Genomic DNA, 26,974 nt, shown 5'->3' with positions numbered 1-26,974 from the left:
GACTAATTGTCCACTCATTTCTTCAGGTTCTACTCATTTGTTTTCTTCTGGGCACTAGAAAAAAAAAACTCTAAATTAAAAAAAAATTCAGGACAGAGTCTCACTATGTTGCCTGGGCTGGTCCCAAACTCCTGGCCTCAAGCTATCCTCCCATCTCAGTCTCCCAAGTACTGGGATTACACCTGGCAAAAATCACTTTTAAAAGAAATTTTTTAATCACGCCAAAAGTAGAGAGAATCTCATTCCTCCTCTTCTGTCAGCTTCAGCAAGTTTTAATATTTTCCAAGCTTTTTTAAATCTTGTCCTTGCCCTCAACAGTTTTCTTAACTGGAGTGTTTTAAAACAAATACAAAGCTTCACACCAGTTTACCTGTAAATGTTCTAGTTTGAGGTCTAACAGATGAAGTTTTAAAAAAACATAACCCAAAATGTTATTATCACTCTTAAGAACATATATTTTTAAATTATATGGACATATATATATTTAGATATGCACATGTGTACAACACACACATACATGTAATGTAGTGGAGAATTTATTTATGTGGAATTTCCTATGATAAATTTTTGAAGAAAAGTGGTTGGAGCAAGAAAAGAACTTGTACTTCTCGTAACCTCTGTGTACTTCCTTCCATAGCATCAAGGGGGGTTGATATGGTTTGGCTGTGTCCCTGCCCAAATCTCATCTTCAACTGTAGTTTCCATAATCTGTACATATCATGCCATTTCCCCCATGCCATTTTCATGATAGTGAGTAAGTTCTCACAAGATCTGATGGTTTTATAAGGGGCTTCCCCCTTCACTCAGTTCTCATTCTTCTCTCTCCTGCTGCCGTGTGAAGAAGGACATGTTTGCTTCCCCTTCCACCATGATTGTAACTTTCCTGAGTTTTCCCCAGTCATGCTGAACTGTGAGTCAATTAAACCTGTTTCCTTTATAAATTACCCAGTCTCAGGTATGTCTTTATTAGCAGCATGAGAATGAACTAATACAGTGGTCTATGGATCTTGAGGGTGCAGCCATCATGAAATGGCCTGGGCTACCATGAAGGTGAGAGTGGATGTTCTGACCTTCATGCCAAGCAAAAGAGGCTTGGTGGTGCACATGAGACAGAGGAGTCAGGAGCAGGGAAGGGCTGTGGAAGAGGAGAAAGCAGTGCAAGGGGAGAGCCAGGAGCATGTTGGTGGGCAGGGCAGTATTCAGCTGCTTCTGTAAACATGGAAATTTAGGGAGAGGGAAAATGGTCTAGGGAGGATTTCTGAGAATCTGATACTTTTTAAGATGCTTGCGCTTCCCCTTGAAAAACCCTAGAGTAAAGATTCATGTTACTCAGATTGAATAAGGCAATTTCATAGTGGGGATGCAAGAATAGACCCTGACTTGAATGTGGTTTCTTGGGCTTAAATTTTGGCTTTCTTACTGGCTTTGTTGTACCAGGGAAGTTACTCTCTTTTCATGTACCTTAGTCTTCTCACCTATAAAATAGAGTAATAATAGTACCTTAGTTTTCTCACCTGTAAAATGGGGATAATAACAGTCCTTACCTCATAGGGTTATTCTGATAAGTATACAAGGCTTTTTTTAAAAAAAACATGTAAAGTTCTCAGAACAATAGCTGGCACATAGTAAACCCTCAGTAAATGTCACAGTAATAAATGGTACCATCATTTCAGGCATCTACGTCAGTTTGTGCTTTCTTTGAATGTGACTCAGCACATAGACAGGGCCATTTGGAATATCAGATCTTAGTAGGACTACACACATGTGTATATTTATAAATATATATATGTAATAACATGATATCTAGGCTAATATCCTTCACATATTCTGTTTAATTCATGTTGAAAAGATGCTACAGTTTCAGATGTAGTTGTCATGCCCTTGAGAAGCTTATTTATTTAGAGCTTAGACCATACAAGTTCAAGGTAAATGCCTTTGATTGAGGAAACATTTGTAAGCAGAGCTACTTGCTTTTAAAATGAAGCCTCTCTAGTCCCAGGCAATTTAAGAGAGGAATGTTGTTCTTTTTCTTTTCTTCTTTCCTTCTATCTTGTTAGAGACGTACACCTAACACCTAGAAGAGAGCCTGGCACAGATGATATACTCCAAATGTGTCACCCTAGGAATGGCTGAGTAAATTATTGAGAAATGAATAAATAACCAAACCTCATTCAGGCCTTAAAAGAAGTGCGTGTGCACGATTTTATAACATCAAACCGATGTCCACAACATCAGCCTGTTGTTACTCTCCTTTACTGATCAAATGATGGTAGCTTAAGCCATGACCGCCTCATTCTGGAAACTAGGACCTTCAGAGAACCCCTCCCCAGGTTGTTTGTGAGTCTCCTAAGGGGTCCTCCATGTGGCACATGCCAGTCTCCTGCCTCATTCCTCATGTGGCATCTTCTCCATTCTCCCTCTCCACCCCTTGGTGGCCAAGGCCCTTGAAGACTGTCAGGATGTGCCACTGCCTGTCAACAGATGCCAACACCCCTGGCAGGTGGACTGGCCTTGGATTCCCTCAAAGCCTTTAGTTCCTAAAGATAGAATCGCCAAAATCCTTAGAGAAGCAGAGCATGGTAGTTCCTTCCCATCTCTGAACACACTTCTCCAGCTGGATTCTGAGGGAGAGCTGCTTGAGGACAGAGTTCCACAGGTTCTTACAGACATCTCATTGTTCCTAACCCCCTGGAATCTCAGTGCAGGCTGCCGGCTGCACAAGCCACAGATGCTGTGGCAACTGCCCTGTTCTCCACTTCCCTCCAGACCCACTCTCCTCCCTTCTCCTAGCATGAAGTAAAAGCTTCTGGACCTATAGGTGGGTGGAAACATCCCAGGGGGTGAGGATGCATGGAGGGGGTCCTCTCTTTCAAGACATAGTGTTCTAGTATGTGGGCCACAGTCACAGCAAGTGTCTACTGAGCTTGTGTAAGTAGGTACAAAGCTGGTGCTAGGCACTTTACATGTATTAGCTCTTGTCATCCTCTCTGCAACCACACTTTGCACCTGTGTTATTGAGGAAAGTGAGGCCCAGAGAGACTTGACCTCTTGCCCAAAGTCACAATTAATGGCAGAACCAGAATTCAGACCTAGGGCTGTCAAACTGTAAAGCTCTTTGTTATATCATGTGATCGGAATATCTGAGCTCAGGCGCAGGAGGAAAATGACTCTACAGAGTCCTTGGAGTCACGTCTGTTTATTGTCCATGAGGCTACAGCTCCATTCTTAGGGCCAGGAATGGGCAAGCCTGCCCAGTGTGCCTTTCCTGCCTCCCCGCTCTTTCCCTGGAGGCCTATCATGGTGCCAGCCTGGAACTCTGCTTGTCCTACTGGGACTGAGCAGGCAGCCCCGTGGCCCACCATTCGTAACACAGGGACTTGACTGGCCTCACCCCACTGGCAGGGTCTCCTCCAGTGCTGACCACACTTGCCGGTGCCTTAGGTTTGGCTGCATCCTCCTCCTCTTTCCCAGTGTGGCTCATGCTGGCTACTGGGCATTTCCCCATCCATGGCTAGTTTGCAAGATTGGCTCTGCCTTGGTTCAAGTTCCTGGGGTTGTCCAAGAGAACGCTCTCGGTCCTGGATCCACTTGCAAGCCTGAGCTTCCAGTCCAGAGGTTTTTATGACCCCTGTCTGAGAGACGACAGTTCTTTCACAAGCTTTCACGCCCACCCTAGGCCTCCCAATTCCTGCCCTTGCTGGGCTGCACTGGTAGGGTGGGAGAGTGGGCAATTAATTCTAGCTCCAGGTTCCATTCCTCTCCATGCAGCCCTGCCTGGGCTTGTCCTGTTTGGGAGAAAAGTCCAGGAGACAAGGCCCACAAATGTCCTGTTCAAGATAAATGCATGGCAATTTGGACAAAACTTTTCAGCCTTCTTTAGAGTCAGATCTAGGGGTGAAAGAATGGATCCACCTGCTGAAGGAGCCAGGAAGCAAGTTGAGCTTGGCTGTGTGTCAGTAAGACTGGTCTCCACAGGTCAGCAAACACAAATGAAAGCAGGGAGCAGGGGATCAGCATGGCCTTTGGGTAACAGACTTTATTTTCCATTTATGAAAGAGGTTGATTGCATGCAAGCTTTAAGGATGCTGTATTCCCTGTGGAGGCCAAGCATGATCCAGCACAGCCCTCTCCTGAAACACGGGCTGGAAAGTACCTGTTGGCTCAGTCTGGGCTCCTGGATTGCTAGAGTCCACCTCTTGCTTAATACCGTTCAAGCCAGGGACTATAGAAACTCCAGCAAGGATTCTGCACACTGGCACATCTCAGTAACACCTCCAAACACAGACTCAGAAATCAGGAAAGCCACATGTGCATACAATCTCTTTGAATAATATCATCAATATATTCTAGAGGGGTTGTTAGTGAGTGGAGCCAAATGCAGACTGATCTACTTTTCTCTCTCTGTGCACACATCTAGATTTCCTGATAGCAGGTTCCTTAAAGCAGGGCACAACCTCTTTGTATTAATCCCAGAGGCCTGGTATGACTTCCCTCCTGGGGAAGGTTGTCACAAGCTGATGAGGTCTGCCCTGGCTAGACCAGATCCTTGCTACCAGCCTGTTGTGTGGCCTCAGGCAAAGCATTCCGTTCTTGGGAACTCATTTTCTTCATCTTGGCAAACTGGAGACTTGGAGCTCTGGTTCTCTCTGACAGTAGCTGGCCAGGACCACAGTGGAGATGGGGTGAGGGAAGAATGGAAGGAGAGGTGTGTGAGTCACGGCAATGCCATCATCCAGTGGTAGCCCCTAAGCCCAGCACAGTGCCTGCTGGGGTGCTTGGCAGAGTAGCTGTGAGGCTCCTAATACTTTCTGGAAGAGCTGCACCCAGAGAACTGGGCTGCAGAAAAATACTTTTTGCATTCATGCCGCTTTGGTTAAAGCCCTCATCACCACCATTTTCTTCAATCCTCACCCTAGACCTGCAAGTGATGCAGACAGGGCTTACTCTCTTCATTTACAGATGAGGAAGAAGATGATCAGTGACTTTAAACAGCTTTCCCAAGGTCACGTGATGTGAACAGAAGCGCTGGATAAAAATGGAAGTCTACCCGCATCTCAGCCCTGATATTCATCGACTGCCCTGAATTGTCTCTTCAAGGATGGCCGGTGGGGCAGCTCCTCAGAGAGGGCCCCTGATGCTCTTCTAGATGCCTTTAGGGCTACCTCGATAGCTCCAGCTTTGACAATTTTGGGTTCATGGCAGTTCTGGCTGGAGACATCTGCCCTCACTCTTGGCAAGGCCCGTCTTCCACCTCTGTGTCCCTTGTCCCACGTGGGCATACCAGGGTCCACAGTCTCTGCCCAGACAGAATGTTCTATCTTTCCAAATGCATCCCAGCACAGTCCCGCAGTCAGTGTGTTTTCCGCACACATTTGCCCTCCCCTTACCTACATTTGCTTTCCTACAGCTCACGAGGTTCACTGACCTCCAGCCTGAAGCAATGCTAAGCCTCTTTTTCCTGCTCTGCTGTCAGCTGCAGGCATCAGGATCCAGATTCCAGGGATCTCGTTGCTCCACATGGCCAGGGCCCTGCTGCTTGACTAAGGATGATGAGCTCCCAGTAGGACCTGAGGGACTGTGAGGTCTGGGGTTGGTGAGTAGAAGACATATAGGGCTGTCTTCTCATCAATTCCCAGCCCTGAAGAATGGGGGGCATTGTAGCAGTGCCAAGGATTTGAGTAATGGGGAAGTATTTGCCAATTGCATCCTATAGCCCAATGTCTTGCCCAAGGCCCTGACCAGAGCCCTGTCAGAGTGCAACTTCTTGTTGTGCCAGAAAGTGGAGGTAGAGATGAGGACAGTGGGGATTACACCATTGTAAAAAACAGGGGTGACCTTAAGGAGGAGAGGAAGGGCAGCATTGTCTGAGCAGCAGGGTGGTGTGGGTCAGGGGTGGAGGAAAGAGTGGGGACCATAGGGCATGCACTAGAAGTAAGCTTTGTTGTGCACACTCTTCTTCTCAAACTTTTGCTTGAGCTCAGAGATCAGAGTTGACTGGATGGGGCTTCCCATAGTTTTGGGTTTTGGTGGGGGTTGGGTCGGCTGGGGGGTGAGAGAGCCAGAGACAGTAGGCACGGTCCAGTGGGCTGCACCAGTGCTGGGTGCCACGCTGGGTGGTGGAGGGAGAGCTGGAGCTCTCGGGGGCAGGGAGCTTTCTGGGCTGTTGTTGTTGCAGTTCTCATTGGGAGGTTTCTCTTTGAGCATGAACTTGGTAGCGGCTTTGGCGCTCTTGGACTTGAGCCATTCGATGCGGATGGTGCGGGGCGCAGGGCTGGGCCGCTTGCGGACCACCCGCCGCACTGGCAGGACCTTGTTAGACTTCTTGTTGCGCCAGAAGGTGGCGGTAGAGATGAGGACAGTGATGGCCACGACGGTGGCCATGGTGCCGGCCAGCACACCCACGGCCTTCATGGGGTTGTCCTTGGTCTGTATCAGGAAGGCAGCCATGGGGCTCCGGGAAAGGGTCTGAAAGAGAGAGCCAGCCCCTGCACTCAGCAGTTCCCACCTGGTCCTTGGAGTACAGAGTAGGCTTGTGCTTCCTTAAGCCTAATGGTTTTTAAACTTTCTGGAGTCAGGAGTCCCTTTGAGAATCTGATAGGCACTATGGGCTTTTGTCCAGGAAAATGCACCCAGAGAGAGCATGATGCATGCAGCTCTCCAGAAAAATGCACGCAGACACAGCATGGTGCAGACCACTCTCTAGTACAATAAGCTCAGACGGACTGCAATGCGAACAACCTCTTTTGGATTCAGAACTCCTGCTTTAGCTGGACTCTGTCCTTGAGATAGTAGGAGACCACCTGCCTTTGATTGTGGCAAAGGCTGGGGGGCCCATTGCCCAGATGTATCAGAAACCTCTTAAGTGGCTACTTTTCTGCCAGACACTGAGCTGAGAGCTACGCATAATGATTTCACTCTGCTTTTCAACACCCATGTGAAGAAGCCATGGTTACCTCCGTTTCACAGGAAAGGTAACAGGCTTAGCAAAGCCCAAAGTCACACCATTAATAAGTATTAAACTAGAAGCTCAGCCCCCTTCCAAAGCCTGTGTTTGATGGCACAGGCTGCCTTTGATAACACTGAGTGTCTTTTGAAGGAAGCCTGGAGATGATCCTTCTCTGTCTGCCCACGTTGCAGAGAGGTCGGAGCTGGCCCTCAGACCCCTTTTTCCTGACCATGGCTTTGTACTCACCTCAGCATCTGTGATGTCAATCTTGAGTAAGGCTGTGGTGCTGAAGGATGGGGAGCCCCGGTCCTTGGCCTGCACCTCTAGGGACCATATACAGTCCCTTCCAGGTGTGATGTTGTGCAGGGCATCCAGGGAGCGGATGGAATTCTTGAGCCAGATCTCCCCCGTGTGGGCATTGATGTCAAACACATTGGCCGGCTCTGCATGGGTGATGGAATAATCCACCAGGTTGTTAGGTTCCTCTGCATCCTCATCTATGGCCTGTGCACAGGGAGAGACAGACAGAGCTGGGCTTTAGGGACCATCCTTGTGTACACTGGCTAAATCAGCATGTCGTATGGGGCTTGCTGGGTTGATGGGAAATGGTCCTGATCCTATTTTGAGAGGATTGAGTTGGGAAAGGAATAGAATGCGTGCCCTCCTATAAGCCAGGGTCTACGTAGGCCTTACACATGTGCTACCCAGTTCCATTCTCAGAACAAGACTGGGAAGCAAATATTGGTGAATCCAGATTACGGATGCAGAAATGAAAGCTTAGATGCAAAGTGGCTTGTCCATGGATACAGAGGTATAAGAAAGGGAGTCAGGATTCAAAGTCAAGCCTGCTGGGTTTCAGAGTTCATCCTTTTTGCCACATTGGCAAGATGACAAAGTACAGTGAGAAAACCACTCTTTCGAAAGCAGGCAGACCAGCTATGTGAAGGCAAGCCAAACACTTAATCCACCTGGCCTGTTTTTTTCATTTATTGAGTAGCAATGTCTTCCTTCTCAGAGTTGAATTCCGTGTTGAGGTGGGGATGGGGATACATAAAATGTCTTAAAGTCCCTTGTCCATGGTGGGAAGCCAATAAATTTTATCTTCAATGAAATTCTTATGCCCCAGTATCTCTTGCAGCTGCTGGACCCAGGCTTTTAGGGGAGCTCAGCTGCCTCCGAAACTCACCTCAATTTTCACTGGGGTCCCTAGCACCATCGTCTTCTTCTGAACGCTCTTTCCAAACTGAGGGGGGTGGTCATTGACATCCAGCAGTGTGATAAACACCTCAGCTACGCTGTACTTGCCCTCCATGTCCTCTGCCTTCACATAGAAGTTGTACCTGGCAGTGGCCTCAGCATCCAGGCTAGCCCAGGGCTGGGTGTAGATAAGCCCAGTGGATGGGTGAATCAGGAAGCTGCCAGGCAGAGCACATAGGCATGGGTGTGCACGCATACACACATATGTGCATATACGCACATGCCTGCAACAATGAGCTGCCTCCCGAAGCAGCAGTGAGGTGTCATGCACCTCCTCCAAAGTGTCCCACCTGCTCCCTCCTATCCTTGCAGTCTAAGTGAGGTAGATCCACCCGTGCACTCACCTATCTGTCACTATCCAGCTTAACAACTCCATTTATAGTCTTTCTTTCTTCCTATGGCCTGCTCCTTCCCCAGCCAGCCCTGCTTGCCTGGCTCCTGAGGCTCTGGGCCCTGACCTTCCTCACCCTCTGCCTCAGCTTTCCACTGCCTCTCTCCACTCCTCTTCACCTAGGCTCCTGTCCCTCCCAGGCCCCTCCTGCCTCTGCCACAGACCTCCTCCACCCTCAGCCTTCCAACCCCCTTGCCCAAGTCCCTGTCCTGGATTCTGGATCTACTTACAGGTCTGCCCCAGTCCCGTAGATGGAATATTTCACTTCACCCCAGGGTCCTGTGTCTGGATCCACAGCCTGGAAGAGAAAGAGCCCCGGGTGGCACTCGCCTCTTTGTCAGGGTATGTTGGCAGCTCCCATGCCCTGAGGGTTGCTTTCAACCACAAAGCAAGGGGATTTGAGGTTTGCCCAACTGGGGAAAAATTGATGGAGAGACCTGCCCGGGAGTCCTAGTTTTCCTTCAAGAAGCTTTAAGTATTGAAACAGCCAAGAGATTTAGATCTGGAAAACATTCATCCCTCCTTTATAAATGAGGAAGAGGGGATGGGTCCCATGCCCTGTAATTATTGTTTACATGTATATCCTCATTGCATTCTGTGAGGTGTTGTAATACCCATTGTATGGATGAAGAAACTGAGGCTAAGAGAGGGCAAGTAGCTTGTCCAAGGACAGCTAATGAGTGTGGGCTCTGCCACTCAAACTGGAATGACCTTCCAGATTTGTCTGGCTTCACAAGGCCTCCTATCCCACCCAGTCCCTGGGCCAGTTCCCAACCCACTGTGACAGCCACCACGCTGGAGCCCCCTGGGGCATTCTCAGGAATCCTGGCAACGTAGTAGAGGGAGTCGAACTTGGGGACATTGTCATTGGTGTCCAGGAGCTGGATCACAACATCCGCTGTGGAACTGAACTTCTCCGGGGTGTTCACTTCAACAGCCAGGAGCTGGGAAGGGAGGAAAATGAGGACTTGTCTGGGTGGGCACTCACCCTGTGGAGGGCCTTCCCACCTCATCTCCCCAGGACTGATCTGGCATCCATCTGCCATGTCTCCCAATCTTCCTCGCAGCTGCCGACTAGCTACTCATGCAAGGGTCACCTCTAAGGCCTGGCATCACCCCCTACTCCATCAATTGGCTTGTAATGCCAGCTTTCTTATCATTCCCATCTGTATTGGGGTCAGTTTATTTTGTTCCACTGAGTTGCATATCCTTTCCAGTTCCAGTTGTCTTAACTATTCTCATAAGTTTATTGCCCCATATAAAAACCGGTTTCATTTTGTCAAGCCTTGTTGCCACCTGTCCAAATGAAATTCCAGGGAAGAGTTAATTGGGGACATTAAATTCTTTTTAAAAATAAATAAATAAAAACAAACAAACAAAAAAACGGGTCAGGCACGGTGGCTCACGCCTGTAATCCTAACACTCTGGGAAGCTGAGGCAGGTGGATCGCCTGAGGTCGGCAGTTCGAGACCAGCCTGGCTAACATGGTGAAACCCCATCTCTACTAAAAATACAAAAAATTAGCCGGCATGATGGTGTGTGTCTGTAATCCCAGTGACTCAGGAGGCTGAGGCACGAGAATCACTTGAACCTGGGAGGCGGAGGTTGCAGTGAGCCAATATCGCGCCACTGCACTCCAACCTGGGAGAAAGAGTGAGACTCTTGTCTCAAAAACAAAACAAAGAAAACGAGTCCTGGCTCTGTTGCCTAGGCTGGAGTGCAGTTGTGCTATCTCAGCTCATGCAACCTCTGTCTCCCAGGCTCAAGCCATCCTCCCATCTCAGCCTTCTGAGTAGCTAAAACTACAGGCATGTGCCACAATGCCTGGCTAATTTTTGCAGTTTTTGTAAAGATGGGGTTTTGCCTTGTTGCCCAGGCTGATCTCGAACTCTTGGGCTCAAGTGATCTGCCCCCCTCAGCCTCCCAAAGTGCTGAGATTACAGGCGTGAGCCACCATGCCCAACCAAATTCTTTATTAACCTAAGGAGAATTTGAACTTTTTAAACAAGGTGTGCCTTTACATCTCTTTCTTTATGCCTCTTTGTAAAATTTAGCATTTTTCATCATTGCATGATGCATATTTCTTGTGGTAATTCCTATAAATTTTATGTGTTGGTTGTTATTGTAAAAGATAATTTTTATCCCATATTTTCTTATTATTTTTTGTATGTAGGAAAACTACTGGATTTTGTGCATTAACTTTGTAATCAGCCATGTGGCTGAGTTTCCAAGAGTTGTTTTTTTTTTTTTCTGGCTTTTCTCTCAGATTCTCTAAGCAAGCAATCATCACCTGCAAATAATGACTGTCTTGTCTCCTCCTTTCTAAAGTTTGAACTTCTTATTTCCTTTCCTTATCCAGGAACAATGTTATTTCAGGAATTGTGCTAAATAATGGTGGTGTTAGCAGGCATCCGTATTTTTTTCCTAATTTCATGGATTGCTTTTATAATAGTATTTCACTTTTAAGCATGATGCAGGCTATAGGAGAGTGTGCATATATGTGTATAATTATAAATAAGATAATTTTAATAGTGTCAATGAAGTATTTACTTTTCCTATTAACATATTCTATATGTTCATATATAATATACAATATAATCGGAAAGTAATGTTCATATATAATATGCATTTCATAATACATTTATGATTTTACGTAATTACAAATGATATCACAGAAGTATTTTTTTCCTTTTCAGCTAAGATTGTTATCAGAAGAGATGACAAATGTCAAGGCATAAGATAAAACATCTATCATGATAATAAAATAGTTCATTCAATCTATTAACACGGCAAATTATACTGGTAGTTATCCTTTGATCCCACACCACCACCTGCATTCCTGGGGCTGGTTGTGGTGTGGAAACCAGGAAGCTCAGTGAGGCTGAGGCTGTGAGCAATCTGCAGGAGGGGCAGAGGGTTGGAGAAGAAAAGAGTAGGGCCAGGAAGGGCAGAGAGTAACAAGAGACCCCCTCAGGAATGAGCCAAGATGCTGGTATGAATTCCTGGGACCCTCCCATTCAGGGCAGTGAATTCAGGGCACCACCTACCTTGAAGGTTAATACTTTAGACTTTTCAAAGTCAATGGCAGCTGAGTTCTCCACAATGATCGTGACTTGGGCTTCATTCAGGACTGTCTGTGGAACCACTCGGAAGATGCCCCTGGGCCCCACCAGCTGCAAGTTGAATTTGGCATTGGCTCCCTAGAGAATTTGGAGAGTGGAAACAAGGAAGATGAATGATGATAGAAATTTATATTCATACTATATAGAAGTCTTCACGCGCCCTTAACCTTGGGAGATATTATTAAGAGAGTTTCTGCATCTGACTTTTCCTTCTGAATGGACTGTGAGTGCCTGGGCTAAGCAGATAGTCTTTGATTGGTTACTCTCCCTCCTCTCCCCGTTGGTTACAACTTCCTGTTTCATTCATTTTGTGGCCCACCTGGCCCCTGCTACATACGCAGGGCAGTTTGATGCAGACCCACTTAGCTTTGGGACCCTGGCTCCATACCGTTTGTGGGAAAGCAGAGTCGGGGGCAGGACCACATACCTGGTCGGAGTCATTGACGGTGATCTTGAGGCCCCGCAGGATCTCTCCCTGGGGCGGGTGCTCATTCATGGACAGCTCAAACCTGTTTTGGGGTCCACTCTCTCCATAGAATGTTGGTGGGTGGTTGTTGAGGTCCACAATCCTGATGGTGACTGGGACAGTGGCCTGGGCAGCTGGGCTCCCCACAGGGCTCATCTCGGTCACCTGGGATGGGTACAAGTGGCTATGGCCTGTGTGGCAGGTGGACCCTTCAGATGGTCCAGCTCCTACCTCCCTTGTAGAATGTATAATCCCCTCTGTTTCAGTGTGTCCTGGCTTAGCAACTTAGATCTAACTGATAACATATGGCAAAGATGGCAAGCTATCACTTCATGATTAGATGATAAGAGATTGCAATTTCTGTCTTGTGAAGTCTCTCTCTTGCCGGTTTTGATGAAGCAGGCAGCTGTGGTTGACAGAGACTAATGGTGACCTCTAGCCAACAGCCAGCAAGGAGCTGAAGCTCTTAGTCCAACAGCCCACAGGGAACTGAGTTTTGCCAATAATTGGGTGGGCATGGAAATCAATCCTTTCCCAGTCAAGCCTGCAGATGAGACCCCAGTCCTGGCTGACAATCTGATTGCAACCATGTGAGGGTCCTGGAGACCAAGGACCCAGCCAAGCTAAGCCTGGAGTCTTGAACCACAGAAACTATGAGACATGAATGTGTATTGTTTTAAGCCGCTAAGTTTGGGGTAGTTACACAACTGATAACTAATACAGCCTACAAAGCTAGGGCCAACAGCCCATAGGCACCCTGTGAACCACGTGGCAGATATCCTACAAACCTCTTCAAGACCTCCTTTCCCTTATTCTGTAAGCATGCTCTGGTCTTATGTATCCTAAAATAACCATCCCTGTACTCCACTCCTTCACACTTTCACTGCTATCCCTCGTTTCTCACCCCACCCCTCATTCAGATACTTCACTCTGACTTCCACACTGCATCTGGCACTGCTACTGTTTCTCCTTCTCAAGTGCTCTGTTCTCTCAGCAATGTGACCCTGCTTTCTACATCCTCTCCTTAACCTCTCTGATCCCTCCTGAGTTTCCTTTACCTGCCCCTCTCCTCCTCCTCACTCTCAGCCTCTTCACACAGCTTCCGCAGCTGTGCTTGTTCGATTGTTCTCTCTCTTCTTCTTTCTCTGGGTGCTTTTATTCCCTCCCATGCCTTCCACAGCTACCTGTAGGTTGACATTCTCTCCCACAATTCCAAACCTGTGTGCCCAAGTTTCGATGTTTGAACTTGCATGTCTCTCAAGCATTCAAATGCATCCTTCCTCACTTACTTCACTTGCGTGCTGTCCTGTACTCCTGATGGCACGGGACCACCTGGGCTTCATCTATCCCTCTCCCATCCCTTTCCCTCAAGATCCGCCAATTTCCTCATTCTGTGCAATCTGTCTCATGCATACTTTTCAATTTGTCCCTTTCTTCCATCCCACCTCCCCTCAGCCTCACAGGCTCTCTTCCTCTGTTTTCTTGGCCAATGGCTCTACCTCTCATCCAGTTCCCTCTGAACCCAAGTTGAGACCAGAGTTCTCAAATTCTGGCTGGGACTGGTGCCAGAATTACCTGGGTGCTTATAATATGCAGATTTCTGGGTTTGCCCCAAACACACTGAATTCCTATGCCCAGGAGTGGATCCTGAAAATCTTGGTTGGCCCAACTCTCCAAATGTGGGAACCGCACTGGTCTGGTGAGTAGCCAAGTGAACTTTCCAAGTGACTGTAATCCTGCTAAAAACCTTCCAATGGCTCCTTATTGCTCTTGAGTAGGACCAGCTACATAATTTGCAGGCCCAGTGAAAAATAAAAATATAGGGTCCCTTGGTGAAATTATTAAGAATTCCAAGACAGCAAACAGCGAGCATTAAGCTTAGTGTGGGATCCTCCTAAGTATAGTCCCTGTGTGACTTCACAGGTCACATGCCCAGCTCTAGCGACAGATCCACACCTCCCATTCAGGACCTTTACTCCTCTGACCCCGGCCTGGGAGTCCACCTTTCCTTCTTCTCCAGGCTGCCCATCCTCTCTGCTCTGGCTTCACCTGACTCCTTGTTGTTTCCCCAATATATCAGTGCTCTCCCCTCCAGCCTGGGCTTGCTGCACTTTCCTGGCTTGGAATGCTTTCACTCCACCCTGACCCACCCAATGCCAATCTCTGGCAGCATGCACCTGCAGGATCCCACCCACGCTCAGGCATTGCTGCTTCAGTTGCACCTTCTCCTGCCTTTCTGTGACTCCCTGTTTGTGAGTTCATGTCTGGCGCAGGTGCTTTTTAGAACAACATCTAGCCCCCTCCCCAGACTATGGGCGCCAGGAAAGAGGGCCTGGGTCTCATCACCTTTATAGCCTTCCAGGGTCAAAGGTGGGCAGGGAAGACAAAGCTAGAGGGAGGGTACCTGTACATGCAGCTCATACACCTCTCTCTGCAGCTGGGCCGGGCTCTGAGTGATGGAGATGGCTCCAGATGTCTCATTAATTTCAAAGGCTCCATCGCTCCCTGTCACAGAGAGATGCACCCTGAAGTTCTGCACAGGACCACAGGGAGGCGCAGGGGAGTCATGCCGCAGGCTCCTCCTGCATTGCCTAGCGAAGTCTTCATAGAATGAAATCCTGTCATCTGTGTCTTGTCAACATGGAAACAGTTTCAGAGGGGCTTAGTAACTTGTCTAAAGCTACACAGTTAGTGCAGATCTGGGACTTGAACTCAATTCTGTCCAGCTCCCAGGTTCCATACTGCATCCCTTCTCTTATGCATAATAATATGTGTGCCTGTGTGCATGTGTGCACGTGTGTGTTTGTGTGTGTGTGTGCGTGTGAAGAAAAGAGAAAGGAATCAGGAGGACATACAGTGAGACAGGGTCATGGAAGGGGAGTGGGGAAAGAAGGGATAGGAGGGAGGGAATAAAGAGAGGAGAGGGAGGGTGTGGAGTGGGACGGGCAGGAGATGGGGTGGGTGCTAAGGGACTGGGTAAAGGTTTGCAGTGGTGATGGGAGGGAAGGCAGCTGAGGTCCTGTGAGGCTGGGGAAAGGAGGCTGGCAGGTTTGCCCACATGTGAGCTGCTGGAAGGTGAGTATGCACAGGCATGTCCTAGAGAAAGGCTGGGGCATATAGACATGCCCACGTCTGGGACCAGGCACCAGGTGCAATGCCCTGGCCTAGCCCAGGGACAGCTCATCTGGCTTAGTTGCTGCCCAGCTGTGGGAAGAGCACAGACTGTGGAGCTAGCAAGCTCAGGTTCAAATACAATGATGGAAACTTGGGATGCCTACTTAGCTTCTCTGAACTTCATTTTTCTTGTCCATATATAGGGCTAGCACTAGGGAGATGCCACATCACCACTGCATTTGATTCATTTAATTCATCTATATGCTGTGGGATAACATTTAAAAAGAATGAGGAAAATACATAGCCACTTAAAAAGTGTGAGAAATATTGCCATGCATTCCCATCAAGGAGCAAATATCCAGGGGGAGAGGAGCATGGCTGAGCACCTCCGTGTTGCTCTCAGCGCCCCTGGCCCATGCTCTCCTGGCTGTTGGATATCATGACAGGCAGAGGCCGAAGCACACAACACAGACACTTGCTTGTCTTGGGCACAGCCTTTCCTCTCCATATATCTTGTACTCCTGGTCCTATAGGCGAGGGAGCTGGGATCTAGAGAGGTTGGGGAACCTTGTTCAGGTCACCTAGAGAGTCAAAGTTGCAGCCCCCAAAGCTGCTCAGACTCACCATTCGCAAGGCTGTAGAGAATTCGATTGGGTTTGCCCCGGTCTCCATCCATGGCGACTACCTTCAGTACCTCCGAGCCCTCGGGGAAATAGGAGCAGCCGCTGCCTGATGGGCAACATGGGGACCCTCCCCTCCCCAAACAATGTCCCCATGATGAAAAGGAGATGCTACCCCCACCCAGGAAAGAGTCAGGCCTCTGTGTGGCCGTGGAGCATGGCCCTCCTCTCCTCTGCAGGGGCTCTAAGCGCCCACTGGCCTCCAGGGCTGGAGGGATAACCTGAGCCCCTGCTTCTTCCTTGCCAGTAAGGGTCAGTACCTGGGCTGCCCAGGGATTCTCAGGCCTCCTGCACCAACTTCTGGCCCACACACCACACTCAGCCCTTGCCTCTACTGCTCTCTACTCTCTAGCCTTACTCTCACTGCCCTCTCCATCTTTTGCTTTCATCCCACCCCTGACGTGCATGAGGGGAGAGGGGAAACACAGATGGGAGAGAGGCCAGATCGCAAATGCAAGGTCCCAGAATTAAGATTTTATCTTGTGGGCCTTTGGTACTGCTGGAAGGATTTAGGGTAGGGCTGCCCCAACTGTATAAGGCCTGCTTGACTTCTGCCTGCTGTCCCCTCTTAAGCCCCCTACACAGGCCCTTCTCTCTGGTCAACTCCAGGCTACTTCTTAACCCAGCCCAGGTGCTGCCTCCTCCTTTGGAGCCTGCCCTGAGCCCTGTCCCTCAGCACCTCCTTCTCCCTTTAGCTCCTCAGTGGGATGGCCTGGACCCACCCTAGCCCACCCTGCAGCCCCCACCCAGGGCAGTCCAGCATCTTTCCCCCTCACTCTGAGCTTGTCTCCACCACTGGGTCCTCAAAAAGTGTTTCCTTTTGCTATATAAAGTCAATACTAGGCCTGGCGCAGTGGCTCATGCGTGTAATCCCAGCACTTCCGGAGGCCAAGGCGGGTAGATCACCGGAGGTCAGGAGTTCCAGACGAACCTGGCCAACATGGCGAAACCCCATCTCTACTAAAAATACAAAAAATTAGCTGGGCATGGCAGTGTGCGCCTGTAGTCCCAACTACTCAAGAGGCTGAGGCAAGAGAATTGCTTGAACCCAGGAGGTAGAGGTTGCAGTGAGCCCAGATCGTGCCACTGCACTCCAGCCTAGTGACAGAGTGAGTCTCCGTTTCCAAAAGAAAAGTAAAGTATAATCAGACAAATGCAAATTGAGAATGCAATTCAATTGCACAGAGATCTTAAGCTGTGGCTTAGTGAGGCCAGGCTCCAGCCTGATCTCTGCCCACGGGGAGCTCATGGTCTAGTTGGGAGCAAAAGGTCCAGTTCATGGCCTGAGGCTGGGTGAGTCCAGAGCTGGCCTCTGTGTGAGGAGGGTGACCGAGGCCAGCCCAGCCATCTCCAGCAGGGGGTCCCTAAAATCACAAGGGTCAGGGCAGGAGGCATCTGGAGGGGACGCTGGCGGAGGGGCACAGCCACCCACCGGAAGGGTGTCCTCGTACACATAGCCATAGTAGGGTGTGCCCACGAAGACAGGGGCCGTGTCCTGAACGTCCTCCACATTGACCGTGACCGTGGTGGTGGCTGAGAACACCACATCAGCCCCATGAAGCCTCCCACCGCCATCCTGTGGAAGAATCGGGGACCACAGACAGAGAGTGAAGGCAAGTTGGGATGTGGAATTGGACAGAAACTATGAGAACCTGGCTCCTACACCCTTATGGCTGCGAGGCCAGCTGTCCTCTCCAAGTTTCTGTTTGCTTCTGTGTCACCCAGAGGTACTTCTCCTCTCACGGGAGTGTTGGGAATGTAAAAGTGCCACCATTCCTTTGCAAATGGGGTTAGTTCTCTCTCCAGAGAAATCATATCAGGTGAGTGGCAGGAGAGGGGGCATTCACAGCTAAATTCCCCCTTCCAGCCAGGAACCAAGCCTCAAGCACCTCCTGAGAATCTACTCTGTGCTTGGCCTGTGCTGAGTGTCAGGGACCCACAACAGCAAGACTTGGGCCCTGCACTGAGCATCATAACAGAGATGTGCACCCAGCCCAGCCCAGCCCGTGCAGCTATGGGCAGGCGAGGCTGACTTGGGCCTGCGGGTACAGGCTGCAGTGGGATGGCCTGTAAGCCAGGCTGTGACCAGCAAGGGCCTGCTTGCAAAAGAAAGTGCTGGGCCTAGAGGGACAGGTGGGGTTTTGCACTCTTTGCAGGAGAAGAAACTTTGGTGGGCATCTGCTGGTTTCCAATGTTTCCCACACCACCACTTCAGAAATATGAGGAACTTAGTTGAGCTTCACGGCTGGGCAGATGAGGAAACTGAGGCTCAGAAGGGGTGACTGGGCACACAGAGAGGAGGAGGTGGGTGAGCAAGCCTGGTCAGCAAGATGGAGGTGCCTGGAGGCCATGTTGTTGAGGATGCGAGGAGGACACCATTCTCTTGGACATCCCACCTGGTCTTACTTAGGGGATCCTGGCCTGTTAGTTTTGAGGAGGCATATGCCGTCCCGCAGCCCACAGATCCCAGCCTCCCTGGAGAATATGTCCAGGCAGGAAAGATTCCGAGCAGCTGCTCCCTATTTTCCCACTCCCAGCATGTCTCCTGCTTTCCAAACTGCCCCCACTCCCCTGCAGAGCCTAACTCCGTTCCAACCCAAGGGCTGAGGAGAGACTGGATGCTCCCCTGTCCTACTGTGTTACCTTGGCGACCACGGTGACATAGTGCGTCCGGGACCTCTCGTAGTCCAGAGTGGCCCCAGCCTGGAGGCGCAGCACACCGCTGTGACGGTCCACAGCAAATGGGGAGTGCAGGTTCTATAAGAATTAGGGGCCAGCTGGACCTCAGCAAGAGCGCAGGCCAGCCCCAGGAATGCCCGCTCTGCTTTCTAAAGGGAGTCCTCACAGCCCCTTGTGACAGGGCCTCAGGGCTGAGGTTCCTGCTTCAGAGTGCTCAGCTTTTCTGGTCCCAGGTTCTCCTTCATAGGACTTGGGGCTTTCCCTCCCACACCCTCAGTCAAAAACACAACGTTCCCTTTTGGGCCTTTGCTGTTCTTCCTGCTCAGCTGGAAAACAAATTTTCTTTGGCTAAGCTTTGGGCTAAGCTCTGGCCTGGAGGGTCCAGCAGGTGGCAACGTCTGCAGAGTGATCTAACCTGGAGGGAGCCAGGGATTAAAAGTCACCGTGAAGGAGAGAAACGTTGGGGCCTTCAAACCCTACACCAAGCAAGTGACTGTGGGGCAATCCCAGGCAGCCTGGCATCGGGGGAGAGGGTGTGCAGCCTGAAGGAGGCTGGTAGGGAGCACCAGCCTCTGGTGGGGTCCCTGGGGGCCCTTCTGGCTGGGTAGTGTCGGGCGCTTGTGCCAGGTGCTGTTAGTGGGGGCTTTACACGTATGTAGTCTTCACAACAATGCAACAAGGATGTGTGTTTATCTCTCCCATGTGAAACATGAGGAAACTGAGCTGGGAGAGTTAGATAATGCGCGGAAGGTCACGTGAGTGGTGAGGGGTGGGGTCTCTCCAGCACCCGTGCAGTCCAGGGGACTTCTGGGCCTGTGTTGTTAGGGGCATCAGAGCTCTGCCTCTTTTGAGTGTTGTCTCTTCTGCTCTTTTTTTCTATTGACCATTCTGGGCCTACACGGGGTTCTCCACCCATGTGGCAGTCCCTGGGGAAAGGGCTGGGGATGTGGAGGGCTGAGGGTCCTGGGGATGTGGGAAGAAGGAGGGGACAGACTGACTTAGAGAAAGCCACGATGGGCCCATCAGGGGAAGAAGGCTTCTGTCCCTCTCACATCCACTACAGCCCATCCCACCCCTTTGTGTGCTCCTCGGGAATTGTAGAGGCACCGACCTAAGCGCCTGGGTGATGGAGGTAGGGGCCACCCAGGAGTCCCCTCTGGCGCAGCCCCAGGTTAGGTCCTGTGTGTCCCGCCTTACCTGCAGGAAGTAGGTGACACTCCCTCCAGAGCCTGTGTCCCTGTCCACCGCATGGACCTTAAAGATGCTGCTCCCAGCAGGTATGTCCTAAGGGGGTCACAGCCACAGGGGAGGGTCAGAGACAGTGACAGCATTCTCAGGGGGACAGAGGCATAGAGGCATGCAGCAGTGGGGTCAGGGGAGTGAAGCACCAAAAAAGAGGCAAACAATTGAGGATAAAGTGTGTGAGCCACGTGTGTTTATTGCAGCACTATTCACAATAGCAAAGACTTGGAACCAACCCAAATGCCCATTAATGATAGACTGGATAAAGAAAATGTGGCACATATACACCATGGAATACTATGCAGCCATAAAAAAGGATGAGTTCACGTCCTTTGTAGGGGCATGGATGAAGCTGGAAACCGTCATTCTCAGCAAACTATTGCAAGGACAGAAAACCAAACACCGCATGTTCTCACGCATACGTGGGAAGTAAACAATGAGAACACTTGGACACAGGAAGGGAAACATCACACACCAGGTCCTGTTGTGGGGTGGGGGGAGGGGGGAGGGATAGCATTAGGAGATATACCTAATGTAAACGATGAGTTAATGGGTGCAGCACACCAGCATGGCACATGTACACATAGGTAACAAACCTGCACGTTGTGCACATGTACCCTAGAACTTAAAGTATAATAATAAAAAAAAAATTTTTTTAAGTGTGTGAGCACCCAATGGGGGCTGGGGCTCACAGGAGGTGCAGGAAAGAGGGAAGGGAAATTTGAGCAAAAAGACTTGGTGAGGGGCTGGGAGATGCGCTCAAGGAGAGAGGGAGAAGAAAACACCAAGACCCCAAACAGATAAAGGGTCTACCTATGAAACAGCAATTCAAAAAGGAGGAGATGGTTCATAACCACAGACATATTTGGGATCACCAGGGACCATATACCTGCATTTTAGAGCAAGAATGAGATATCTTTCTCCTATTGAATTAGCAAACTTTTTTCTTTTTTTTTTTTTTTTTTTTTGAGACGGAGCTTTGCTCTTGTTACCCAGGTTGGAGTGCAGTGGTGTGATCTCGGCTCACTGCAACCTCTCCCTCCCGGGTTCAAGCAATTATCCTGCCTCAGCCTTCTGAGTAGCTGGGATTAGAGGTGCCCGCCACCATGCCAGGCTAATTTTGTATTTTTAGTAGAGACAGGGTTTTACCATGTTGGTCAGGCTCATCTCAAACTTCTGACCTCAGGGTATCTGTCCATCTCGGCCTCCCAAAGTGCTGGGATTACAGGTGTGAGCCACCGCGCCCGGCCTGAATTAGCAAACATTTTAAACTTTGAGAATTCAGTGTTGTCAAGGGGCAGGGGAGAAAAACCCTCCCATCGCAGGGAAGGAGCAAACAGGTGCCTTCTGGAAAAGCAGTCTGGCAACACCCTGTGGGCATGTGTGCTTTTGATGCAGTAATTTCAAATTCTGAACTGTATCTTAAGGAAAGAATCCTAATTAATGAAAAACAAAATTGATGCTCAGAAGTTGATGTGTCCATGGCCGCAAAATTTAGAGCACCTTAAATATCCAAACATCAGGGAATGATTCTGTAAATGATAGACCGTTCACTTGATGGAAGCTATTAAAACAATAGCTGCCGAAACTTTACAATTAATGAGGAAAATGCTTATGTTGTCACTTAAGTGCAAATAGGTTATAGAAAGCATATGTTTAGTATAATCACAACTATGCCAAACAAACAGAAAAACAAAACAAAACAAAACAAAACAAAACTCTATAATGACAAAAAGACTAGAAGGAAATACACCAAAATTTAACAATGTCTCAAGTTGGAGAAAGTGAGGGTGACTTTGAAAACTCTCATTTCTCTTACTTTTCTACATATTTCACAAGTCTACACTAAACATGTATTATGACTATAATGGAAAATAGTAAATGAACATGCCTTTGGAATAAAAGCGAATGTGGGAGGGAGCAGGTGGTGACAGAGAGGTTCTCCACAGGGCAGTGAGCCATGGCCAGGCCACAGAGCAGCCCCAGGGGTAGGCTATGGGCCTGGGTGGGACCATTGGCCCCTCTAGCAGCTACTCACTCACCTCAGGAACCAGGGCAACATAAGGCTCCTGGATGAACCTGGGCGCCTCGTCATTGGCATCGGTCACCAGGATCACGACTTTTTCGGCCACCTGAGAAGGGGCAGAGGGGTCAAGAGCCAGCGCACACGAGACCTTCTGAGGGCTGAATGGATAGCGACCTCTAACACTCCAAGGTACACGTCCCTGCCCATCCCTCCTTTCTCTCTCTCCCTCCCTTCCTTCTTTTATTCATTAATGCAATAAACATTAAGCAGCCTCTTAGTGCCAAACATTGTGTTTCATCCTGGAGGCAGGAGACAGTCTAATGGTGTATTATTTTGCAGTAGTCATGGTGGCTGGGATATCAGGGCAAAGATCAGCATATTAAAAAGATACGTTATGATCTCCTCAAGGTGATAGCAGCAGTATGCCAGGCACAGAGGGCGGGGCCCCTGCACTGCACCAGCGCACACACATGGCCTGCGGAAATGTGTCCAATGGGGTTGAGAGTTCCTGGGCTGTGGTGGCAGAGAGCAGGTGGGCTTCTCAGAGGAGTGAGAATTAATCCATGAAGACAGGTTTGCCAGAAGGAAAGAGGTACAAAGGTGTGCCGGGAAGAAGGGGTTGCATGTGCAAAGGCAAAGAGGAGTGAAATGCATGGTGAGCTGAGAGAATGGAAGTAGATTTATGGCTAGATTATGGCCTGGGTGGGGTGGATGTGAGGGAAAAGGCAGCGAGGCAGATGGTGCCCAACGGGGAGTCCCAGAACGCCAGACCGAAGCTTGGTTTTCATCCTGCCAGTGGCAGAGGCCAGCTGTTAGTGCTTTCTGAGCCTCAGAGTGGGCAGATCTGACTCTGTTCTGTAGTGACAACTTCAGGCAATTGGGGTTGGGGAGCCTGGAGGCCAGTGAGCCCCTGGGGTTTGTTGAGTTATCCAGGGAGCACTGATGATCGCTGAGAGAAAGTGGTTGCTGTGGGGTGTTCAGCTCAGGTGACTGAGCAGTAGGCCAAGACCTGGGTCAGGGAGGCAGATGGGGAGGGCAAGTTTGAGGAGATGCTGTGGAATATGGGTTAGACCCATTAGAAACTCAGCTCGGAGAGCCTGATCTCTCCATTCCTTCTTTTCCTTCCTTCCTCTCTGGCCTTGCTGCAGCCCTCTCCTGCGGGCACTTTGGGCAGGTCTTGCGGGGCCCTGGCTTAAATTTGCAGAAAAGCCCCCATGAAGGCTTGGGGAGGAATCATGCTAGCCTCACCCTTCTCAGGCCCGAATACTGCAGGCTGCCAGGGACTGCCTCGGGCATGCACTCACCAGATTCAGGCCGTCAGAAATGCTGATGATGGCTTCAATCTCATCTTCCCTCTGTGAAGCACAGGGACTGAGTGAGTGTCCAGGGGTCTGACACACCACAGGACCCCCGTGGCTGGGCGGAGCTCTGCCTGCCCCACGCACCCATCAGAGGAGGCCTGGGCGTGCCAGTGGATCCCTGGAGCAGGGTGAGTGGTGGCAACAGCATGCCTGGCAGGGTAGAAAGCTGCCTCCCCCCATGCTTGAGGCCTTATTTTGGGACTTTTGTGTCCTGGGTTCTTATAAACTCAGAGACCTAGAGGGTCTGTTGGGCTCCAACAGAAAATACTCTCCTGCCACAGTGAGGCGAGACGCCGACCTTAGTGTGCTCAAGGTCCCATAAAGACTTTTCCTCTTTCTTTTCCCTTTTCTCCCCTTCTCTCTCCACACCTCTCCACATTCCAGGTCTCTGCAGAGGCTCACATCCATGGTGGCTCAGTGCTCCCCAGGATATGGTGAGGCCTCAGTGGGGTGGGGTATCGGAGGTTGCCAGATCCCGTGGGTGCCAGGGAGTGGGGTACTGGCAGCACAGTCAGGCTCCACTGCTGTGTCCCCACAGCAGTCCCTGAGACCTCCCTTTCCTTTCTCTACCCTGGCCTGCAGCTAATGGAGGCTGTCACCAGAACTGGCAGCATCCCCACAGCTGAGGTCCAGTTAGCCACACACCAGGCTGCTGTACGGTCTGAAAAAGGCCATGCCCTGTCGCCCGCAAGTTCACGAATGTGTAGAGCGAAGGAGCCCTGCCGAACTCAGACTCACTACCAACCACCCTTTTCAGCCTTGACCTGCTCTGAGTTCCTGTGCAGCATAGCACCTCTCCCAGGACAGGCTTGAAAAATCACTTTGTGAGGTTTCTTTCAGAAACCTCAAAGTGCAAACAGATTTATTTTTAACGGAACATGCTTAAAAGATTAGCAGGGCTGGCAGGTGCTCATTAAAGGAGCCCACTCTTCGCTCTGTGTGAACAAGGAGTGTGAAAGTAAAGCCCACTCTGCTGATGGGAAGAGGCCCAGAGATCTCACAGACTGGATGTGCCTGGGGTGTGCCCCCTCATCCCCTACTCTACGGAGAGGTTCTAACCAAAGTGCTCTAGGGGAACTTCAGCCCACTGAGGTCTATCTACAGGCAGCGGCCCTGCAGCACTCCCCATACCTCCCCATACCTCTCTGTCCAGCTCTTCAACCAGGGTGATGTTTCCAAAAGTGGGGTCAACAGAAAAGACACTTCTAGCGCTGGGGTCAAAGCTGATGTGGTAGGAGATGGGGTCTCCCTCTGGGTCTGTCCCGTTCAGGGTGTATACATGAGAGCCTGGAAGGAAACACAGTGGAGAGACATAGAATCTGAGACCCAACTTTTTCCTAAAAGTGGCAGCTGCTCAGGACCAACGATTCAGCTGTTTATAAAGTGACAATTCAACTCAGTGCCAAAGGTACTGCCCTGAACTGGGTGCTCATCGCTGGCCTCACCCCTGCTGGCTGCTTGCCTCTTTGTATGTTTATTCTTCACAGCGGTTGGATGTGATGATCAGCCACTTTCCAGATTGTAATCTATAACACGGGTTACAGAGCAGGTGCAGGTCTGCTGTGCCTAACTGTAGTGCCTGTGTTCTGCCCTGCCTGGTAATAACTCGGCTCTCAGGATCCAAGGTTGAGGGACTCCTGGGTATAGGGAAGGGGAATGAAGGCCTTTAAGAGACCATTAGGCAGCCATTAAGGCAGGAGGGGTGACCCACAGTGCAGCCCTGTCCCCCATGCCTGGACCTGGTTCTGCAGGGATTTCTGAGCCAGATGTCTGCTTTGCTCTGCTCTCCATTTTCCCGGGGTTCCCAATGCCCACAAAGTGAGGGAGAGGGAGTGTGAAATCTCCCCTTTCTCCTCCCCTCTCTCTGCAGATCTCAGCAAGTTGGATGTTCTTCGGCCGTTTTAAAGCCTAGAGACCTGGGGCTCAGGGAGGTAAATACATTTGTTCAAGTTCACACAGCCATAAGGGGCAGCACCTCATTACCTACTTCCTACAGCGGCCTGCCTCGCAGGGCGACCCTGTCTGTGGGCGGGAGCCCTGGTCTCCAGGACTGGCCAGGCTTAAGTCGCCATGGTAGCAATGACCTTCTTTCCCGCGATTGCCTAGGGGAATTCGGAGAAAAACCAGGAGCCCCCGGCCTTGCGCAGCAACTTGGCGCTGGGCACATATACAGGCTTGGGTGAATCACGGGCTTGGTCCCTGCGTCCAGGGGAATGCGAGTCACCCCTCAGAGAGACCTATCGGGAGCCGGCGCCAGGGCTACTCACCTACAGGGGTGTCCTCTGGGAGGCTGAACAGAGCCATGTTTCCGTTGGTGCTGCCGACCCCGTTGTCGAAGAAGTGCGGGGCGAAATTGGCCTGAGCTGGGAAAAGAACACAGAACAGACGGACACCCAGACAACGGACACCCAGACACCAGGAGGGAGCTTCACACCAGCTCGGTCCCGCGTCAGGTCCCGCTACTGGGCAGCAGGGCGCTCCGCCTCCCCAACCCAAGTGCACCGAGGGACCCCCCTGGGGCGCCGCCCAGAGGATGCCCCTGACCCCCACTCCACCTCCGGTGGGCTCGGGCTTGTCAGGGACACTAGCATGTGGGCTCTTAGAGCCCAGGGAGCAATCCAACCCCTCCTTCATCAATGGGCAGATTGCATCCGCGCTCAGAGAGGGGCAGTGCCCTAGCCAAGGTCACGCCGCGAGTCGGGGCACTATCCCCTGCCCCACGCAGTATTGGAGCTGCCATCAAGCCTACAGCTCTGCTTCCCAGCAAGCGGAGAGCAGCGAGGGTCCGGACGCCAAACCCTGGGGCTCTAGGATGCCGGCTCTGGAGAAGCGCCCCGGAGCTCCCCACTACTCCGCTACCCCACTCCCCACTACCGAATGGGTCAGGAAGATGGAAGGATTTCTCCGCTCCCGTCCACCAGCCCGAGTCCCACTCTGGAAGTGGTCCAGGACCATGTCCCTGTGGCCACCTGGGTGACGCCGGCGCCCACCTCCCTCTCCATCCACGCGGCCAGCGGGGCCCAGCGGCCACTCACCCAGGCAGAGGCGCAGCAGCCCCAGGGCCAGGGCGGCCCACCGGCCACGCCTCATGTCTCCGCCGGCGCGGAGTGTCTCCTGCCGCCGCCGAGGCCCGGCGCAGGGGCACGGAGCATGCCCTGGGCCCGCGGGGAGGGCAGAAAACACAATGGGGGTAGCGGCGACTGCAGCCGCGGCGGGAGGGGGCGTGGGGTGGGAGCGGCGGGTGGTGTGAGGGCGCTAAGAGGATGACACGGCTCGGATCTGCTCCTGCCGGCCACCTGACAAGACCAATTAGCGGTGCAGAGCGGAGAGACAGGCTCCCAACCGCGGGCGGGGGCAGGAGGGCGTGACAAGAGGACTCCCCGCCCACCACGCCCCCTTGGCGGGGTCCCCAGTGCAGAACAGGACACCGTGGAGGAGTGGAGTGTCTTTCCCCCAAGTTGTCCTGAGGAGGGCGCTGGAAAATTGGGCTTTCCCAGGGTCCCTAAGTGCTGGTGGGGCTTGGGCTTCATGGGAGTTTTCTTTTCTCATGAACTTCCTCTGTGACTTTCAGGGGCTTAGCCATCCTCTCTGAGCTAAGCATTCCAGAAGAAAAGTTAGTGGAGCGACCGGGAGGGCCTTGCCTTAGCAGTCTAAGCAGGTTCCATGAGCGGCGTGAGACCAAAGCAAAGA

General features: G+C 50.9%; 1 protein-coding gene across 1 annotated transcript; it reads right to left on the bottom strand.

Annotated features, from left to right (window-relative positions):
* Positions 1-1,867: 1,867 nt before the first annotated feature.
* On the bottom strand, positions 1,868-26,374 carry CDHR1 (cadherin related family member 1). Its single transcript, XM_021943333.2, has 16 exons — positions 25,552-26,374; positions 24,426-24,571; positions 23,228-23,278; positions 21,940-22,029; positions 19,853-19,939; positions 18,620-18,733; positions 17,409-17,552; positions 15,921-15,999; positions 14,587-14,687; positions 12,144-12,347; positions 11,642-11,794; positions 9,374-9,538; positions 8,825-8,892; positions 8,133-8,361; positions 7,193-7,450; positions 1,868-6,465 (listed from the first exon to the last, which is right to left on the bottom strand). The coding sequence occupies exons 1-16, from the start codon at positions 25,916-25,918 to the stop codon at positions 5,926-5,928; spliced, it is 2,796 nt and encodes a 931-aa protein (XP_021799025.2). The 5' UTR covers positions 25,919-26,374; the 3' UTR covers positions 1,868-5,925.
* Between the last annotated feature and the right edge of the window lie 600 nt (positions 26,375-26,974).

The sequence above is a fragment of the Papio anubis genome, chromosome 11 (assembly GCF_008728515.1).
Source record: "Papio anubis isolate 15944 chromosome 11, Panubis1.0, whole genome shotgun sequence".
Lineage (NCBI taxonomy): Eukaryota > Metazoa > Chordata > Mammalia > Primates > Cercopithecidae > Papio > Papio anubis.
Note: the sequence above shows the minus strand (reverse complement) of the source record. Positions and strands in the feature narration are given on the sequence as shown.